Source organism: Cannabis sativa, chromosome 7 (assembly GCF_029168945.1).
Source record: "Cannabis sativa cultivar Pink pepper isolate KNU-18-1 chromosome 7, ASM2916894v1, whole genome shotgun sequence".
Lineage (NCBI taxonomy): Eukaryota > Viridiplantae > Streptophyta > Magnoliopsida > Rosales > Cannabaceae > Cannabis > Cannabis sativa.
In genome coordinates this window covers 7,444,431-7,466,015 of record NC_083607.1, presented here as the reverse complement: position 1 = coordinate 7,466,015, position 21,585 = coordinate 7,444,431, and the positions used below count along the sequence as shown (strand labels likewise).

Sequence of the window (21,585 nt, the reverse complement as noted above, 5' to 3'; positions counted from 1 at the left end):
GTGCCTCCAGATTTTCAATGCAAAGACCACTGCTGCCAACTCTAAGTCATGAGTTGGGTACCTTGTCTCATACTCCTTTAGCTGCCTAGAGGCATAGGCTACCACCTTCTCATTCTGCATCAACACAAAACCGAGCCCTCGCTTTGATGCGTCGCAATATACTACAAATTTGTCTTTGTTAGTTGGAACACACAGGACGGGTGCTGTTATGAGTTTATCTTTCAATGTCTGAAAGCTTTCATCACATTTATCTGTCCATGCAAATTTTTGTTGCTTTCGAGTCAGATTCGTCAACGGTGTGGCTATTTTTGAGAACCCTTCAACGAATCTCCTATAATATCCAGCTAGTCCGAGGAAACTCCGAACCTCACTTGCGGTTTTTGGTTTTGGCCAGCTCTTCACTGCTTCAATTTTCGCAGGGTCCACCTCTACCCCATCTTTGGACACTATATGGCCTAGAAACGCCACTTTCTCCAACCAGAACTCACACTTTTTGAATTTGGCGTACAATTGGTGCTCTTTGAGTCTGCTTAGAGTTAGCCTTAAGTGCTCCTCGTGCTCTTCCATTGTCCTTGAATAAATGAGTATGTCATCAATGAATACCACCACAAACTTGTCAAGATATTCCTTGAATACTCTATTCATTAAATCCATGAAGGCTGCTGGGGCATTGGTTAACCCAAATGACATCACTAGAAATTCATAATGCCCATACCGTGTTCGAAATGCCGTCTTTGCTATATCTTCCTCTCGGACTTTCAATTGGTGGTACCCAGATCTCAAGTCGATCTTTGAGAAGACGATCGCCCCTTGTAACTGATCAAACAAATCATCAATGCAAGGCAAGGGATACTTGTTCTTTATAGTCACTTTGTTCAGCTCTCGATAGTCTATACACATCTGCATACTACCGTCCTTCTTCTTGACGAACAACACTGGCGCACCCCAAGGTGAGTAACTTGGTCTAATGAACCCCTTGTCTAAAAGATCTTGTAGTTGAGCCTTCAATTCCTTCAATTCATTGGGAGCCATGCGGTATGGAGCCCTCGAGATTGGTGCTGTGCCTGGCGCTAACTCAATCACAAATTCTATCTCTCTATTTGGGGGTAGCCCTGGTAGGTCTTCCGGAAAAACTTCTTGGAATTCACATACTATGTGGACATTCTCTGGCTTGAGGGTGGTTTCTCTTGACTTGTCTACAATGCTGGCCAAGTATGCTTGACATCCCGCACGTATCATCCTTTGTGCCTTCAGGGCTGTAACTAGCGGTAAGCTTGACTTGACTTTGATTCCTTCAAATATGAATGCCTCTCCAGATTCAGGGTTGAAAGTCACCGTCCTCTTTCGGCGATCTATTGTTGCTCCATGTCGTGATAGCCAATCCATACCCAAGATAAGATCGTAATCCCTCATCTCCAAATTTCATCGGATCTCCACTAAGTTCCTTGTCTGCAATCCTTATTGGCGCATCCCGCACTCCTCTAGATGATATCATAACCTCGCCCGAGGGCAACTCCGTCATGAACTTATAACTAAAGTTTACATTCGGTAGTTCTAACTTATCTATCATCTTTAAAGCAATAAATTAGTGCGTAGCTCCAGAATCAAATAAAACAGTACATAGTTTTCCAGAGATAGAAATCTGACCTGCAACCACAGTGTTACTAGTCTCAGCCTCCCCTCTGGTTAGTGCAAATACTCGAGCTGGGACAAGTTTGTCATCCTTGAGTTGATCACCCTTTTGCGGACAGTCCTTCTTATAGTGGCTCGGTTTGCCCACACTTGTAACAAGTCTTGCCTTTCAGTCGACATTCTCCCGGATGCTTACGACCACATGTTGGGCATAGGGGGTACTCCACATATGGCTTCTTCCCTTTGTAGTTATTGGACCCTATCCTGTTTCTCTTGTCGGCTTCGTTGTGTTGGTTACTTGGCAGTTTCCTTTTGTTATCACCACCTCCATTACTGGCCTTTCTGGCCTCCCACCTTGCTGTATTGTCTTTCTGTATACGACTTTCACACAACTCAGCTTCTAGGGCTTTTTCCAGTACCTCAGCATACGTGGTTGCCCTTATTCCTGACATCGCTATGTCCCGACTTATTCGGGAGTCGAGCCCTTCAGTAAAACGATGAATCCTCAAAAACTCAGTAGGAACCAGATCTGTGGCAAACTTTGCTAATCTGTCAAATTGGCGAGCATACTCTGTAACTGTAGACTTACCCTGCCTCAGGTTCGTGAACTCATTAACTCTAGCTGAGCGTATTGCTTCACTGTAGTATTTTTTGTTAAAAACTTGTACAAAGTTAGCCCAGGTCATTGCGGCCACATCCCGTGTTTGTTTAATAACATCCCACCAGATGCGGGCATCCTTTTTCAATAAACTAGCAGCACAAGCTACACTATCTCCGTTACCGAGCCGCATGTACTCAACAATACCTTCCACTGTTCTTAACCATTCCTCAGCTTCCATTGGATCTCAGCCCCCTTCAAAATTTGGTGGGTGTTGCTTGCGGAACCTTTCATATATTGGTTCCCATCGACCCTCCGGCACAGGCATGTATTGCACCGGCAAAAATCGATGTTGTCCTTGATTGGGTTGTTCCTGACGGTTGTGAGCCTCTTCATCTCGCTTCCTAATTTCTTCCCTGAGACGAGCAACTTCTTGCGCCAGATCTTCTTGTTGTGGTGGCACCACTACAGGGGCGTTTTGGTGTTCTTGACCAACTACCCCAGCAGGGACTTCGTGGTTGCCCCCACCTTGACCTGGTTGTTGTCCATTTACAGGGGCATTTTGATTCTCCTGGATCACCGCCTCGGCAGAGACATGCTGGTTTCCCCTGCCTCAACCGCGACCTCGACCGTGAGCACCTCCTCGCCCCCGACCTCTAGCTCGGTCTCTTACAGCCGCTCTTTCATTCAACCGGGTTGATCTTCTGGGTTCACCGTTTTCCATCAAATCCCTTAACTTGTTCTTCAAAAGAAAGGAGATGGTAGCGGTAAGAAAAATAACGAAAGATGTATCTCGCTCAAAAAGGAAATATCTATACACTAAATAATATAAACTTAAAAAAAACGTAAATCATCAAGCAACAATTCACCATGTAAAATAAATAAATAAATAAATAATCTTCACTCATAAAAAAAATACACTAATAAGAAAATTGTTTGAGTTATACTAAAATTCTAACTCCGAAGAATCAGTTAATTGTTTCGATTAACCATACCCTAAACTTCTAGCTAACTAAAGGAAAACTAAAAGATAAAGACTAAACCAAATTTAACATATAAGACATAACATATATAAAGCATACATACTTGATGACAAGTTGATCCTTTGCAGCGATGGTGTGTATGTCGCGTGAATTCAAGATCAATGTAACTGTGGCTCTGGTACCATTTGTAACGCCCTTGCTTATGTAAAATAAGATGCCATAAATAAACTGGCGTTAAGATACTAATGTTGCCTTTATTAAAAAAAAATAACAATTTTCAAAACATGGGTACCCAGTTGAAAATAAAGTATTATCACTTAGGGAAAAGTAATAGAAAATTTAAACGACAACATCCTCGATAAGTTTAATAAATTAAAAAAAACTTTCAGCGAAAGATGGTCAAGACCACACGCAGTTACATGATCACACGAGATACACCCCATGCTGCCCAGACTCAACTTGTCACCAAAAGCTTACAGGCTTACTTATCTGCACATAGGGGGTAAATAAGGGGTGAGCTGCAAAGCCCAGTAAGGAAAAACAAAATACCATGTACCAGCATTCACACATCATAGCACAAACATATACATCAAACATACAACAAACTAATCATAAGTATAGATAGAGGCAGCCACACAAATACTGAAATACCACACACTCACACTCCAGCTTCCATACAAATCTGGAGTGTCTTACGTTCTTAACCGGAACGCAGTACCAATAACCAGTGCACCCTTACGTACACTGCCTCACTTACCACATCACCATACATGTGTGGTTTCCAACCACTTCTAAGTACCTGGAACATGATTAAACAGCCATATACAATCCATCGACAAAATGCTAATATTTCACCGAAACTATCACATTTTACAGTTTCAATACAATTTATTCAAGCAGTCATACTAGGTACTCAAACCATATAAAAGCAAGTATAAAGTATAATTATTTTTCCTTACCTCAACTCCGCTGTAATTAACTCCTACGATACCTTCTAGGCCCTATAACATTTAACGAAACCCTTAGTCCACCGATAAACTCAATATATTTATTACTCTTACTGTACAACAACTTTAGCCTAGAATTTGACTTATAAAACATTTGAATTAAAAGTCCTACTGTTCACAAAGTTTTTAGTTAATTGAAAGACCTTTCTAACGGTATAAAGATCATCAAAATCGGAGCTATAACCTAGGAGTTATGCATGTTTTCTCAAAACAATTTCTTTAAAATCCTGGATCATGCCGATTTCTGAATACAGCCCAAAAATAAAAGTTTTAAAAATAGTTACACCCCGATCTAGACAATATTTTCTTCATAAGAAATGTAGCTATTTTTCTAAGCTTTAAAACGAGATAAAGATCTTTTAAAATGGATCAAAAGTGAGAGAGATATTTAATTTTTACTGAAGATACTTTTTCTGAAATAAAACTTAAAACGAAATATCATAACCGAGTAAAGATACTAACTTTTGACTGGTAAGAACTCCGAATTAGGGAAAGGTTTCTTCAAAGAAAATATGGATTATTGAATTATCTTTCTAACAGTACAAGAATCGCTTGAAAATAATAGATATCGAGAGAGATATCACACTTTTACTATGACAATATCAAAAAAATTTAAAAAAACTATAATTCGACAGTCAGTGTAAAACATGATTTTTTTGACATCGAAATAATCAGAATTAGGAAAGAGTTTCTTCATAAAAAATGTAGAACATTAAATTATCTTTAAAACGGTATCTAGATCACTGAAAACGGACATACGAGGAGAGAGATATGGTAGTTTTATAAAAACCTATTTCTCTGAAAACGAAAATAAAACATACTTACGAAAAACCTACATCCAACCCCAACATTAAGAGACAGTAAAAGTTTTTACCTTAGAAATTGAATATTGTGATAGAGGCTTCAATTTATGCTACGCTGTAATTTGGTGTGATAGAGGCTATGAGAGATTTAGGAATTATCTAAGTGGAGAGAAAGAAGTAGAGAATGAAATTTGTGTTCATCGTTTCATTGAATGGTAAAACCATATCGTATATATTCAACTGATTAGAAAAAATTTAGGAATTTAAAATTTAAACTCAGCTATACCTTTTTTTTTTTTAAGGAATAAAATATTGATTAATTACTGATATAAAATTCCTCATAATTTAAATTTAAATTCAACTAAGTCAAATATCTTAAACTAACTTCCCCATTCTTCTCTCACTCTCACGTGTCCCTCTCTCTATTCATTTATTACTATAGCCTTTACAAATATATATACAGTAGAACCTCTATTTAAGAATACTCTATTCAAGAATAACCTCTAATTTGTTATAAAAAAATTAAGTCCCAATTTGGGCCAGTTATAAATAAGAATAACCTCTAAATTGTAATTAGTTATACATTTTCTAAGTCCCGTATTAACAAAGCATACCTCTATATAGGAATAATTACATCTTTATAAAATATATACATATATTTTGTAAATTTATTTACATAAAATTAATAATTTTATTCCAAATTGTAATATATGTATTAACATTATATTTACTTTAAAATAATTCTATTATAATATAGTATTAATAATTATTTATTGTTACATTGATATTTTTTGTTATTTTAATTTTTTTTTTCTAGTGTAACTCTATTTAGTTATAACCTCTCAATTAGAATATAATTTGCTTAGTCCCAAGTGTATTCTTGAATTGAGGTTCTACTGTATATATATATATTTTATTATCAAGCTTATACAAAATATATATATTCCTATTATAAATACCACTAGTCTTATTTATTTAATAAACCTATACGTATAAAATAGTATACTAATTTTTATCTATATTCCTATTACATGTATAACAAATCTTATCACTTAATCATACAACTATTTACTAATAACTTATTCTCTAATATAATTAATATTAAATAAATACTTAATCTAATTAACTATATAATTGTACTTAGCAAATACCAATAATATTCATATTTTATTTAATGCAACAATAACATATCAAAACACACAATAATATACCAAAAATAATATACTTGTACTGGATATTACAGCCAATGCTCTGGAAAGAACATAGCACTTCTCCAAATGCAAGTAAACTCTGTTGTAGATTATCATATCAGTAAAACCCCGTGTCTGATAAATCTAGGAAACTTTATTCACATAGTCATGTTTATTTTCCAATGTGTTGACAGCACAATAAACAAGATCAAGTATGTGAAAAGGGTTTCAGATGAATTCATACATTATATACATATAATCATGAAATAAATCATGTGAACCATGCAACATTAAATGTTATTTCTAATCTATATTAATAAGTAAATCTGATTATATTTAAATGAGTTTTATTTAGGGCATAAAACCTAACTTGATCTCTCCCACGTCTACATGCTTGACCTTACTTATCATACCTTTGCCACATACCCTTTACTAACAAACTATGTCACTATTGTTGGGTTTTATGCCCTAAATAAAACTCTTTACAATCTGATTAGTTATCAATATAAGAAATTTGAAGTGATTGATGTTTGCATGAATTTTACATGCTAGTGGTTTAATATGTCTATTACTTTTACACAAAATCAGTTAAATCCAAATCATATGTTTATTCACAATTACAGTATCGTCAACACAGTGGAATGTGATTATAATCATATGAATCAAAAGTCTTGGTCCCTGTTTCATCAGTGTTATTGGATTTACGCTAATGTGATAATCAGCGATGATGTGTACTTACACTTGGAGTAAGTGTTATGTTCTTTCCAGGACATTAGTAAAGTATACTAGTTTCGAATGTATGGAGTATACATTGGACTGGACCGATATTGCAACTAAGTTAAGATATTACAAACTTACCGTTATATATATCTTTCCAAGTCAATATCAGTAGTTGATCTTAAGATTAAAAGAATCTAAATCCTGATATGCTTAGGCTCAACTCAGGAGTGTTATTCATGTTCTTTGATTTATTAGTTAAGCCTACTTTTAGGTCAGGGTGATACGTATATTTTGGGAACGTGATAGTATGGTTGAGTGGGAGTGCTGAACATAAATATGGAATCTATAGCTTCTACTGGTGTATAGAAGTAAAGTAATGATTCCCTTCGAGCTTAGCAAATAGAAGTAAATGGATGAGCTCTTGTTTAACTGACTAATTATTAGATCACTAAACACCATTTACAGGTAGCTAAGTGTTTTAAGGGGCAAAATACATTGAGGGGTGAGAACGGTAAAGAAATCCCATCTCGATATAGATCATCTATATAGAGGATCTTTAAATCACAATAAGATTATAACAATGGTTAAATGAGATAGCGTATTGATATCGTGGAACATACAATATGCTCTATATAAGTCTGAGAGTGCAATTCTAAGTTCAAACAGTGGATTCAACGAAGAATTAATAAGTAGGAATTTACTTGGTAAATTTGGTTCACTTATTGGAAGCTCAGCATATAAATCCATGGTCCCCATTTTAGTTGAGAACATTCTGCTTGTAAGACTCATTAATTAATTCGTGATTGATCAATTATAATTCTAAAGTTAGACTATGTCTAATGTTATGAATTTTCACTAAGCATGGGTGAAATTGTAAAGAAAAGAGATTCTAGGTTTATTTATTTATTAATAGACTTTATATGTCTAATTAATAATTAAATTAAATGACAATATTATTTAATAATCTATTTTAGTTATTAAATAATTAGTTTTGGCATTTAAAAGGTTAGAATTGGAAAATTGACATTTTTGAGAAAATAGAAATAAAATTTGATAAAACTGCAAAATCAAGTGGGGCCCACTGCTACACCTTGGCCGGCCACTATTTGTGGAGTTTCAAATTGATTTTTTCATTATTTTAATGCCAAATAATTCCTAACCTAAACCTAGTAGTTGCCTATAAATAGAAAGTGATGGCTCAGTCAAATCATAAGTTTTCACAAGCTTTTCTGACAGAAATTTCTCTCTTCAGAAAAACTGAGCCTTCTCCACTTTCTATACCTGGCCGAAACCCTCTCTTCTCTTTTCCCTTCATCAATTTCGAACCCTAGTGAAAGAGTAAGTGCCCACACACAGCAAGCAGTAACTTAATCATAGATTGGAAGACTGTGAAGGATCAAACTTGAAGAAGAAGGACATTCGGGCTCAGATCTTGATTATACTCTGCTACAGAAAGGATACAAGGGTTAGAGATCTGAGTGGAAGGAGACATTAATTCCGCTGCATCAATGTAAGGTTTTCTCTACTTTATATGTGTTTAATTTATCGTTTTAGAAAGTTCATATTTAGGGTGTTTAAACAACATACTTGTGAGTAGATCTAAGATCCTGGTAAAATAATTTCCAACAACTGGCCTCAGAGCCATGGTAATTGATTTACTTGCATGAAATTTGGACTTTAAAACGATTGTTTGTTATTTGGATGGTTTCATGTTGTATTGAGTGTTATATGATGATTGATTGATGTTTGTGAATTTTCGTGAAAAATAATTGAAATTTTGTTTCTGAAATTATTTTTATTGGATAGTATGGAAAAAATTAAGCAAGTTAATTTTTTACAGAACTCAATTTCGATTTAATTTGAATTAGTTATGATTTTTTGAAGATTCGAAAAAAGATAAGGGGGCTATGCACTCACACGCGCGCGCGGATTCAGACAACTTCCCTGTCTGAATTCCTCATCCGCGTGCGGACCTCGTCTGGTGCCTCCCTACGTGCGCGCATACCCTGCAAGCTCCCCTGTTCCGCCGAGGTTTCTCGGCTGTCACCAGGGAGCACGCGCGCGGACAGTATGCTTGGCATACTGTCCGTACAGCTCCCAAATTTTCGTTTTTCTTCGTTTTTTCATGCTTTTTCATGGAATTAACTTCCGATTTTTTGTGTAGCTTTGTATTTATAGATTTACTATTCCTAATTCAACTCTAATTATCATAATGAATTAATTTAATATTTTTTTTAATTTAATTCATGATATTAGTGTAATTTGAATTTGAAATTAGTAAATATCTATCTTTTTGCTTAATTATTTATCTCATTTTTAAATTTGATTATATCTTATCTTATTTTTTAAATTTAAGGTCAGATATTAAATTTTTTAAATTAATTTTTTTAAAAATATTTTGATCTTATTTAAATTTAAAATAAGATAACTATAATCATGTAATTTTAAATAGATGTAAGATATTTTGCTAACTTTTAAATTTTGTTATTTTATTTATTTAAATTAAATTTAAAATCTGAAAAAGATATTTAATTTATCTTTTCTAATTTTTATTTAATTTCTATTTATAAAATAACATTTAATTTTTAAAAGTAGTTAGCAAATTTTGAAATGATATTTATGTTAGTTGAAACTTAATTTTTCAAAATTGTAGGTTTAATTTTAAATATTTATTTTTTAAAATAATTTCGAAATTTAAATTAATATTTTCTTTTATTTTCGAAAATAAATTTTATTTTATTTTTAAAATTAAATTATTTAATTATTTAATTTCGAAATTTATTTATTTAAAATTAAATAAATCCTACTTCCAACTATCCAGCTAACCTTGTTGCAGGAGTATGTGGTTTTAGCTTGTGTGTAAGGTTTCAAAACCTATTATTACTTGATTGCAAATAGCCATGGTTAACTTTTTGCCAGATCTAATGATCTGAAGGCTCCCTTGGTCAAGTTAATAATTTGTAACAGGTAAATTTTACAATCTTCTTTCATCTATGTATGACCTAGCAACATGATAGGATCCATCCAAGTGTGTACCTGTGTGAGCCTATGTGTTTATTTTATTATATAGATGCATATAGGTTGTTGCTAAATAAAATGTCACACCATGATAGATTTTATTTAGGTCCATTTAGATCTTGGACCTATTCAATTAATAACAGTTATTCATTTTAAGGTTAAATTCCTCTCTTTTGGGCCTTGTGTGTGAGTTAGGAGCCATAGAAGTGGGTACGACATACTGAACCCAGCACCCCCTCACATGAACTACCCCAATTGTGAAGGCCCATTTGCCTGATTTGAATAACTGTACTAGGTTAATTATATTAGTTTGACCTAATAAAATTGAATTAGCAACATAATTAACTTTTAAAATATATGAAAATTTATTTTCATTTTAATATTTTAAAGTTAATTTTAAGAAAAACTTTTTTAGTTTTAGATATTATTTCTAGACAAACTATTTGTATTTTTCTTGTATTTAATTAAATATGAATTTTAACTAACTAGATTCTTTCTGGAACTTATTTAATTAAATATTCCTATTTAAGTTATAAATTAGTTGTATCAACTGATTTTTCATATCTAACTTAAATTTGAATATTTTATTTAAATTTTAAATCAAGTTGAGGAATCCTAGGCATTAGTTATTAAAGATTCTTAAGATATTTTTTAAGTTAATATCTTTTTGAATATTAACTTAAAATAGAATATTTTAGATATTTTTTAGGTTAATATCTTTTCGAATATTAACTTAAAAAGATATCTTCAAATTAAGTGGTTATAACTTAATTTTTGATATTTAATTAAATCTAAATTTGAAATTATTTAAGTTTTAGATTTTTTCTATATAACTTAAATTAGATATTTTTCAAATTTTTGTTGAAAATATACCTAGTCAAATAAGATATTTTCTAGATAGTAATTTCTAAACTACTTATTATTTCTAATATTTAAATAGGAAAATATTATACATTGTGAAATTAATTATTTAAATAATTAATTTTGGTACAATTTTATTTAAGTATATTTTTCCTAGTATTAAACTAGAAATTAATAATTAAGCCTTCTCTACACTTAATTATTTATTTCTTGAATTTAATACATTTAATTAACTTGAAAAAAATTAAATATCTAAGTTGATTTTCATCATGATACTTAATATTTATTTATTTTTCATGACACTTAATTAAATATAAAATTATTTTAGGTTGAAATTTAATTTTTCAACTTAAATTTAAATAATTTTCAATATATATATTTTTCCTTTATTTTCTTAATCAATTTCGAAAATTGCATTTTATTTATGCAATATTTTTCGATTTTTTTTTGAAAAATAGATTGAGTTGTAAATTAATTATTTATTTTAATTAATTCTTGGGCCAACTTAAATTAATGATTTTTTCATTTAATTGATTAATTTAAAATAAATGAATTTAAATATATATATTATTAGAAATTGAATTAACTAGTCAAAAGAAAATCTAGATAGGTGATATTTTTGCTTGAAGTATTTCTTTTCTATTTTTATTATTTTTTTGAAAATTATATAGTTTCTATACTTTAAATTTTCGAACTCAATAAATATATTCTCAAGGAAATTTTTAAGTTGCTAATTAATCTAATTTAATTCAACTTAAATTAATTTCCTTAATATTTATATTTAAGATTATTACTAAGATGGAAATAATTAATTTTATTTCAATCACCATCTAAGTATAATTTTATAAATATTATATTAAATTCTTATTTTTGAATATCAATTATAAATTTCGAATTTAATGAGAATTTATTTATTAGAATAATAAAGAAAATACATTTTAAAGAATGAGCTTTATTATTATTAAGAAATTCGATCTCCATTGTGGGTTTTACATCGCGTTTGTTTTAGTGAATAATCCTCCCTAATGGAGGAACGTTCATTAGCAATTTCGCACCGTTTAATCTTGAAAGATAAGTAGTTTGTAAGTCTTTTATATGGTATAGATCACCCTAATGGTGGCGACCATATTTGACTTGTAAATTGCGAAATAATGGTAGTAGCTCATAAGATAGAATAGCCTTGACTCTCGCCTAAACGGGACAACGCTGGATTCCAATCTTGATCGAATAAAAAGTTGCTAGAATGTTTAACATTTTAGATGAGTTGACAACTCTATTCAATGGATGGTAGCTTTGACTCACGCCTAAACGGGACACTGATATCAGTTCGTTGAAAAACCTTGGAAATTATTTAGGATTGAATTTTTTAAGTATTTTCTCATATCATTCCTAATTGCTATGTGCTTATAATTTCTGAATTGATTTTGTGTTAAACCATTATTAATTTCTATTTGTTGATTTCTATTATTTTGTAGTATCCTGTATTATCAAAATGAATCCCATGTTATCACTATTGACTGAAAACAAGCTGAATGGATCTAACTTTAATAAGTGGAATGAGAACATTAATATTGCTCTCATAGGAGAAAGTGCCTTGTTTGTTTTAACTGAGCCGTCACCTGAAGTGCCTGGGGACAATGCTTCAAAAGTTGTGAAAGAAAAGTATGAGCGTTGGCAGAAAGCAAATGACAAAGCTCTATACTTTATGCTTTCTAGCATGGTAGACACCCTCAAAACTCGGTTTTCTAAAACTGAGAAGGCTGCTGCAGTTATGACGAAGTTAAATGAGCTATTCGGTAAGGCATCACTTCAGTCACGCTTTGACGCGACTAAGAAGTACATTAATGCACGGATGGAACCTCATCAAAACGTGTGTGACCATGTTCTCCTAATGTCAAGTTATTTCCAAGAAGCCCAAGATCATGGTGCTGAAATGGATAGTGCTACTCAAGTAAGTCTTATTTGAATAGCCTAACTCCAACATTTCTACCATACACTTCAAATTATGTCATGAATAAGAAGGAAATTGACTTTCATGAATTAGTCAATGACCTTCAAACTTATGAAAATTTGATTGGAGGACCCAAGAAGAAAGGAAGTAAACCTCATAATCCTGGGAATGGTAATGGGACGATGAAACCTGAAGCAAATGTTGCCTCTGCTTCGAAGCCCAAATCGAAGAAGAAGTGGAAGAACACCAAGAAGCGAACAAAAGCCATGAAGAATAAAAAGGCTGCTCCTTCTGGTGATGCTACACTTAAAGGAAAGTGTTTCTACTGCAATGAAAAAGGTCATTGGAAACCCCAATGTCCTAAACTTCTTGCGAAGAAACAAGGTATTTCTATTTATAAACTTTAAGAGTTTTAGTGAATTATTATCCAATTGGATTTATGATTCTGGACTAACTTTGTTTATTTGTTTTCTTCTTCTTATAGGCCAAGCTACTTGAACTCAATGAGTTGGATCAGAAAGTTGGACCAAAGGGTGAAATCGTCCAGATGAAGATGAAGCTCTTCAATTTATTTTTGAATTAATTGTTTTAGTTTAAAGACAATTTGGATTTCAAATTTTAGTTAGGGATATTTATCCCTGTTTTCCTCATATTGTTGCAATACTTTTTTTTTTATTATTATTAATAAAGTTTTTTTTTTTTTTTCGAATTCAACCATTGCAATTTATGAGACTGAGCTTCATTTAATTTATCTTCATCAATTATTACCACATTATATTTATATGTTTGTATGTGTAAGTGCTTTTATTATTGATGCAAATTCTATAATATTTACAACTCTTCATAGGGTTATATTAAATAAACACTAGAAACTATTTCTATGTTTATTAATAATTGTTCATTCTAATACAATTATTAAGAATTTGTTTAATAAAAGGATCTTTTGATCTGATAAGGGTGGAGAAAAGTTAAAAAAACTATGCAGTTCAACGATCTTTTACATCTAATGAACTCTGGATAGTATTCAACTCCACATAAACTCTATCACACTAAGAGAATCATGATCTTTACAACCTTTAGGGGTGGATCATAATCTCTATATACTTAGGGGTGGAGGTTATCCACAAGTACCCTATATGTATATTCTTAGGGGTGGAGTCTATTCCACAATTCCCTATGTAACACATATCTTCTTTAAACATGGAAGTAATATAATGAGTCAGCTATTATCAATATAAATCCTTGATCTTCATTGTATGTTCCATTTCGATTTTACTGTTGTAAGTAAGAGTTTGATACTTTTGAAAGTTCTTTGTTAAAGTTTCACACTACCTTAATTGAGTGGGAGAATTTTAAATTCTATACCCATCTTCATTAGGTTGATACTTGTGATAGGTACTTAAGAACACTACTGAAAAGCAAATCTAACCATTCACATGGATAGGAATAGCTTATCAGAATTATGAGAATAAGATAAAGAACTCTAGTTCAGTCCATTCGAATGACTTGAAGTACTTACACTTGGAGTAAGTGTTATGTTCTTTCCAGGACATTAGTAAAGTATACTAGTTTCGAATGTATGGAGTATACATTGGACTGGACCGATATTGCAACTAAGTTAAGATATTACAAACTTACCGTTATATATATCTTTCCAAGTCAATATCAGTAGTTGATCTTAAGATTAAAAGAATCTAAATCTTGATATGCTTAGGCTCAACTCAGGAGTGTTATTCATGTTCTTTGATTTATTAGTTAAGCCTACTTTTAGGTCAGGGTGATACGTATATTTTGGGAACGTGATAGTATGGTTGAGTGGGAGTGCTGAACATAAATATGGAATCTATAGCTTCTACTGGTGTATAGAAGTAAAGTGATGATTCCCTTCGAGCTTAGCAAATAGAAGTAAATGGATGAGCTCTTGTTTAACTGACTAATTATTAGATCACTAAACACCATTTACAGGTAGCTAAGTGTTTTAAGGGGCAAAATACATTGATGGGTGAGAACGGTAAAGAAATCCCATCTCGATGTAGATCATCTATATAGAGGATCTTTAAATCACAATAAGATTATAATAATGGTTAAATGAGATAGCGTATTGATATCATGGAACATACAATATGCTCTATATAAGTCTGAGAGTGCAATTCTAAGTTCTAAGAGTGGATTCAACGAAGAATTAATAAGTATGAATTTACTTGGTAAATTTGGTTCACTTATTAGAAGCTCAGCATATAGATCCATGGTCCCTATTCTAGTTGAGAACATTCTGCTTGTAAGACTCATTAATTAATTTGTGATTGATCAATTATAATTCTAAAGTTAGACTATGTCTAATTTTATGAATTTTCACTAAGCAGGGGTGAAATTGTAAAGAAAAGAGATTCTAGGTTTATTTATTTATTAATAGACTTTATATGTCTAATTAATAATTAAATTAAATGACAATATTATTTAATAATCTATTTTAGTTATTAAATAATTAGTTTTGGCATTTAAAAGGTTAGAATTGGAAAATTGGCGTTTTTGAGAAAATAGAAATAAAATTTGATAAAACTGCAAAATCAAGTGGGGCCCACTGCTACACCTTGGTCGGCCACTATTTGTGGAGTTTCAAATTGATTTTTTTATTATTTTAATGCCAAATAATTCCAAACTTAAACCTAGTAGTTGCCTATAAATAGAAAGTGATGGCTCAGTCAAATCATAAGTTTTCACAAGCTTTTCTGACAGAAATTTCTCTCTTCAGAAAAACTGAGCCTTCTCCACTTTCTATACCTGGCCGAAACCCTCTCTTCTCTTTTCCCTTCATCAATTTCGAACCCTAGTGAAAGAGTAAGTGCCCACACATAACAAGCAGTAACTCAATCATAGATTGGAAGAGTGTGAAGGATCAAACTTGAAGAAGAAGGACATTCGGGCTCAGATCTTGATTATACTCTGCTACAGAAAGGATACAAGGGTTAGAGATCTGAGTGGAAGGAGACATTAATTCCGCTGCATCAATATAAGGTTTTCTTAACTTTATATGTGTTTAATTTATCGTTTTAGAAAGTTCATATTTAGGGTGTTTAAACAACATACTTGTGAGTAGATCTAAGATCCTGGTAAAATAATTTCCAACAACTATTTCCCCATCTAACTACCCCATGAAGCCTTTCTCTACTTACATTGCTGCTATAGTGGCTGTGGATAAGGAAAATCAACCAACAAATACCGATATTAAGAGGCCAAATGACTCGCTATCCATGAGGAAAATGCTGAACAAATGTCGAAATATCCAAGGATCAACATCTTCTCCTTTGTCAAGAGATGATGATCTTAAGACGCTAGTTTTCGAGTTTGAGGATTCTAGCTGTTGGGAATATTTTACCAGGATCTAGATTTACTAACAAGTATGTTGAATCAACATCCTAAATATGAATATCTCTAAAACAATGAAATTAAACATATAAGAGTTTAAGAAAACCTTACATTGATTGCAGCAGAATATAATGACTCATTCCGTTCAGATCTCTAGCCCTTGATTCCTTTCTGTAGCAGACCATTATCAAGATTTGAACCTAGATCTCTTTCTCTCTTTCGGGTTTGGTTATCACCGTCTTACTCACTATGATTGAGTGCTTGACTTGCTTTGTTGAAGGAGGCTGAAATCACTCTAGAAGGAACTCTCTCGACTAGGTTGAAGGCAATAGTTAAATTGTCAAAAGTGGATGAGTGAGAGCATCATGTTCCTTTAATAGTGTTTCAACTAGGGCTTAGGGTTGAATTATATGGATTAAAAAAGAATAAAATATTGGGCAAAAATCACTTAATGGTTGTACACTTAAAGGGACCATTCTCTAGTTACAATTTTGCCACTTTATTTCAACCATTTATTATTCTTTCAACAATACCATATTTTCCAATTCAATCATATAAATGCCAAAACTATTTATTTAATAATTATAATTAATTATCAAATAAAATTGCCATTTATGTTATTTATTAATTAGACCATACAAAGTCTCTTAATTAATAAATTGACCCCAAAACCTCTTTTCTTCACAATTAAGTCCTTGCTTAGTGAAAATTCATAAATAAGACATAGTCTAATTTTTAGAATTATAATTGATTAATTAAAATCAATTAACTGAGTCTACAAGCAGTATTATCTCAACTAGTGAGGGGACCATGGGCCTATGTAACTGAGCTTTTAATAAGTAGATCTAGAATTTACCAAGTAAATTCTCTAACTTATTAATTCCGCCTTGTGCCACTATAGATTTGGAATTGAATAACACTCCCAATCATATAGAACGCTCTATATATACCACGATATAGATACATTATGATTATCCATTGTTACAATCCTAATAGTCAAAGATCCTCTATAGATGATTTACACTGAATAGGGACAAATTTACCATTTTACCCTTCAATGTATTTTATCCTTAAATACTTAGCTACCTATAAATGATACTTCAGTAAACTAATATAATTACTGAAATGAGGCCTCAATCATTTATCTCTATTCAGCCAAGCTCGAAGGACATCATCATTTCACTTCTAAATACTTATAGAAGCTATATATTCCATATCTATATTTAGCACTCCCACTCAATTGAACTACCATGTTTCCAATATGTAAATATCTGCCAAAACCATAAGTTAGCTTCCACGAACAACTTGAAGAACATAAATAATACAAATAAGTGGAACCTAATCATATCAGGATTAAGATCATAGACCTAAGATCAACCATTGATATTGACTTAGAAAGATATAACATTAAGTTTATGATATCTTATCCAAGATCAATATCGGTCTCTTCCAATGTATACTCCATACATCCGATACTGGTAAAATTTACCAATGCCTTGGAAATGACATAACACTTATCTAATGTGTAAGTATACCTTATCGCCGATTATCATGCATGTCAGTCTATATCTAGTGAACTGACAAATCATGAGAATTGAAATTTTGAACATATAATCATGATTATATTCCACTAGGGGTGACCATAAAATCTAAAAAAACTAAAAAAACCGTTCAAACTGACCTACCGAACACCGTTGGAACCGAAATCGACGAAACCGAAAATTGAAAAAACTGTTAACGGTTAAAACCGCCATTGAACGGTTGGTTTTTTTTTTTGGTAATAAATTGACTGAAAAAAAATGAAATCGACTAGACCGAAACTGAGGTTAAATCGTCCAAACTGAGGTTCAAAACGGTCAGTTTTAAGATAGGTTCTAGATTAGTCGGTCGATTTTCGGATTGCACCAATCTAGACCGAAAATCGATTTTGAATTTTTATATGAAAAAAAATGACTAAACTGACCGATGCTCAGCCCTATATTCCACTGTACTGACGGCACTATAATCATGAACAAATATATATTTATATATTTACATATGTTCTGGACTTAATAAAATTTATACATTAAATATAATCATGAAATAAATCATGTGAACCATGCAACATAAAACGATTTCTGTTCTTTTATTAATTAGTAAATCTGATTATTTTAAAATGGATTTTATATAGGACACAAAACCCAACACTAGCTTCTCCAATGACTCAAGTGTGAAGGTTGTTAGGCAATGCCACAATTTATCATGAAAATTTTTAGCTGGAATGCATGAGGTTTGGGGAGCCTGAGTGCGTTCAGACATTTACGATTGCTTGTTCAACAACAATCGCTTCACGTTTTGTTTCTTATAGAAACTAAACTCTCCCTTAATTCTATTAATCGCGTGCTACAGTCCGTGCACTTTACTAGTGCTATAGAATCGCCTCGCATAGGCGTTAGTGGTGGCCTAATGCTTCTTTGGAAAGATGATGTGGATGTTACCATTTTAAACTACAACTCCACTTTTTTTTACTGCTATATGAAGATTGATGGAGGTTCAACCTTTCACTTCAATGGCTTTTACGGTGCACGAGAAACTAGCAACAAATCAACATCATGGACTCTTTTTCAGCGATTTGCTGATGTAGGTCCATTCCTTCCTTGGATTGTTATTGGCAACTTCAATGAAATCCTCTCTAAAAGTAATAAATTGGGTGGTGCTCTTTGGAATGAAGCTCATATGGATGCTTTTTGAGGAGCAACTCATTGCATTAATAAAAAAAATACTCAATTAAAAATTAACTATTGCAATTGAATAGAAGCAAGTAATTAAAAATAAATTAGACATTAAAATACACAAAAAAAATAATTATACACTCTTTAATATTTTCTTATGCCACCACAAAAATATGCACGTATAAAAATTATATATACGTGCACCAAGTAAATACACTTTGCGATTTGAGCTCTGATGGGGCTTGCGACTTCAGTTTCATGTCGGTGCTATGGCGGGTCAAGGGAGGCCTCACAAACTCTTATCTTAAAGACTGGGATCTATTGCAAAGGTTAGGGCTGTTCATATAAACCGGGAAACCGCGGTTTACATCCGGACCACTACAATCCGAACCATTGTAAACCGTAACCGGGGAAACTGTTTTTGGTGGTTTGGTCAATCCGGACCGTTTACGTCGTAATGGTTCGGTTGCGTTTCGTAATATATAATTAACGGTTAAACCGGACTGGACCAGACCGGACCGTTTTTAATAAATAATTAATTTATATATTTTTGTATATATGACTATATGTATAATTTAGAACTTTTTTGTGTGTCAAGTTTTTTCTTGCATAAATTTTAGATTTTTATGTTATGTTTGACTTTTGAGAATGTTTTTATATCATTATTTATATCTTATAGATCTATTACTTATCATGATAAATATATATTTTGAAAAATAAAATTAAAAACTTAATAAAAATAGTACAATTACTAAAAAAATATGTATAATTATTAATTCCACATAAACCGTGGTTTCAAACCAAACCAAACCGTTTGGTTTCTAATATTGAAAAAACCGTTATACTGGTTTGGTTTAAAACTTATGAAAATCCGGACCAAACCAATCCATGAACACCCCTAGCAAAGGTGAAAAAGAAAGCTCAGGGGAAGAAGGAAGGAAAGGTTGGGAAACAATGGGGTCCCTCATCGTCAGTGACTCCCCTGAAGACGAAATCTATGGACAAAATCCTTGGAGTTGTCGAAGCAGAGTTCACGGAGGAAGAAGTGGAGGCGGATGCTGAAGAAGAACCTGCTGTTGAGGATGTTATCTCTCCAAGGTCTTCGCTGCTAAAGGCGATGTATGTTCAAGACATACGAGAAGACTTCTCAAATTTCTTTGAAGCCTCTGAAAGGAGATCCAAGCTGCTCTGTTCTGGTCAATTTGTCACTCCTCCCATTCTAAAATTTGGTTCATTACCTGAATTGAACTTAGGTAAATTGTTGCACTCTAATCACTTAATTCAGAACCTGAGTTCAAAATTTGGGGGGGTCGGGAAACAGGGCTGATAACAACACAGAGGGAATCAAAATTGATGTAGAGAATATTGAGGAAGTGGTTTCTTATTGGAACTCATCTTTGGTATGCTATGATTGTAGTCTCTAAGGTCTCAAAAGCCAATACCCCCCACATTTTTATGTCGACAAAGACGCTTCCAACTTATCCAACTCACTCCTTTGGTAGCAGCCCTTGACTTAGATTTCCACCAAAATTTTGACATCACTCCCTCCAAACTAGAGCAAATTTCCTTCGTAAGTAAGAACACACTCATAGCATAGGAAGGCAATGCCTTAGCCACAGATTTCAACAAGACTTCTTTTCCCGCTTTTGACAAAAATTGGCTCTCCGAACTGAATATTTTCTTCTGCATTTTGTCCTTTAGAAAACCAAGGATTAGATTTTTATTTCTCCCCATGGTACAAGGCAAACCCAAGTATAAGCTATTCTCCGAAGCTTCAACCATTCCCAACGCAACACACATTCTATTACGAGTCTCCTCATCAATATTTTTGCTGAAAAATATTGATGATTTGGCATAATTAACTTGCTGCCCGCCCTTTCATATTCATGAAGTAATCGTAGCACATTCGAAGCTTCACTATCATTAGCCTTGCAATAAATATAACTATCATCAGTAAATAGCATATGAGAGACGCGAGGAGCACCCCTTGCAACTTTGCATCCCGTTAACCAACTTCTGCTTTCATAATGTTTCAACATTGAGGATAGACCTTTAGCACAGAGCAAAAAGAGGTAAGGGGATAATGGATCCCCCTGCCTAACCCCTCTCCCCAGAGTTATAGGACCCATAGTTCTTCCTCCATATGTGACATTGTAGCTCACTGTAGAAACGCAAAACATGATTAGCTTCACAAAATGCAAATTGAAACCCATCCGAATAAGCATAGCCTCAAGAAATGACCACCCAACTCGATCATATTTTAATTAATTATAATATATATTTTTGAGTGATTTTATAATGCACTCCCTAAAAGAAGTATATCGATGCACCTTTTTTTTTTATTTTGGCATTTAAGAGAATTTTTTAGTCTATTTTTTTTTCATAGTTGTGTACGTTATAGTTATTTAAGACATCTTACAAAATTTTGAGAAATTTAGAATAGATTATTACAATATAAAAAATAGTGTTCAAATAATCTATTTTACACTCAAATAGAATAAAAGAGTCACATGTGCAACTGATTGTTTAAACCCTATTTTTGGCGTGTTAAATTTTTCTGAATTTTTTAAAATTTTATAAAATGTCTTAAATAACTACAACGTACACAACTAAAAAAAAAAAAAAATTGAACTAATTTTTTTTTTAGATTACAAAACAGATGGGGTGCACCGATACACTCTTTTTATGAGTGTAAAATTTTCCAATATTTTTTTTAATTAAAGATAATAATTATTAATAAGGAGC

General features: G+C 32.5%; 2 protein-coding genes across 2 annotated transcripts; both read right to left on the bottom strand.

The window, feature by feature from the left end:
- Positions 1-1,757: 1,757 nt before the first annotated feature.
- LOC133039598 (uncharacterized) lies at positions 1,758-2,471 on the bottom strand. The gene has a single exon (XM_061118495.1). It carries the CDS (start codon positions 2,469-2,471, stop codon positions 1,758-1,760), a length of 714 nt encoding a protein of 237 aa, XP_060974478.1.
- A 17,797-nt stretch (positions 2,472-20,268) lies between these two features.
- Positions 20,269-20,640, bottom strand: LOC115696327 (uncharacterized). The gene has a single exon (XM_030623231.2). The coding sequence runs from the start codon at positions 20,638-20,640 to the stop codon at positions 20,269-20,271; it is 372 nt and encodes a 123-aa protein (XP_030479091.2).
- Positions 20,641-21,585: the final 945 nt, after the last annotated feature.

Coding starts and splice junctions, on each gene's coding strand:
- LOC133039598 (XM_061118495.1), bottom strand. CDS start 2,471: ATGGAAGCTGAGGAATGGTTAAGAACAGTGGAAGGTATTGTTGAGTAC.
- LOC115696327 (XM_030623231.2), bottom strand. CDS start 20,640: ATGTGTGTTGCGTTGGGAATGGTTGAAGCTTCGGAGAATAGCTTATAC.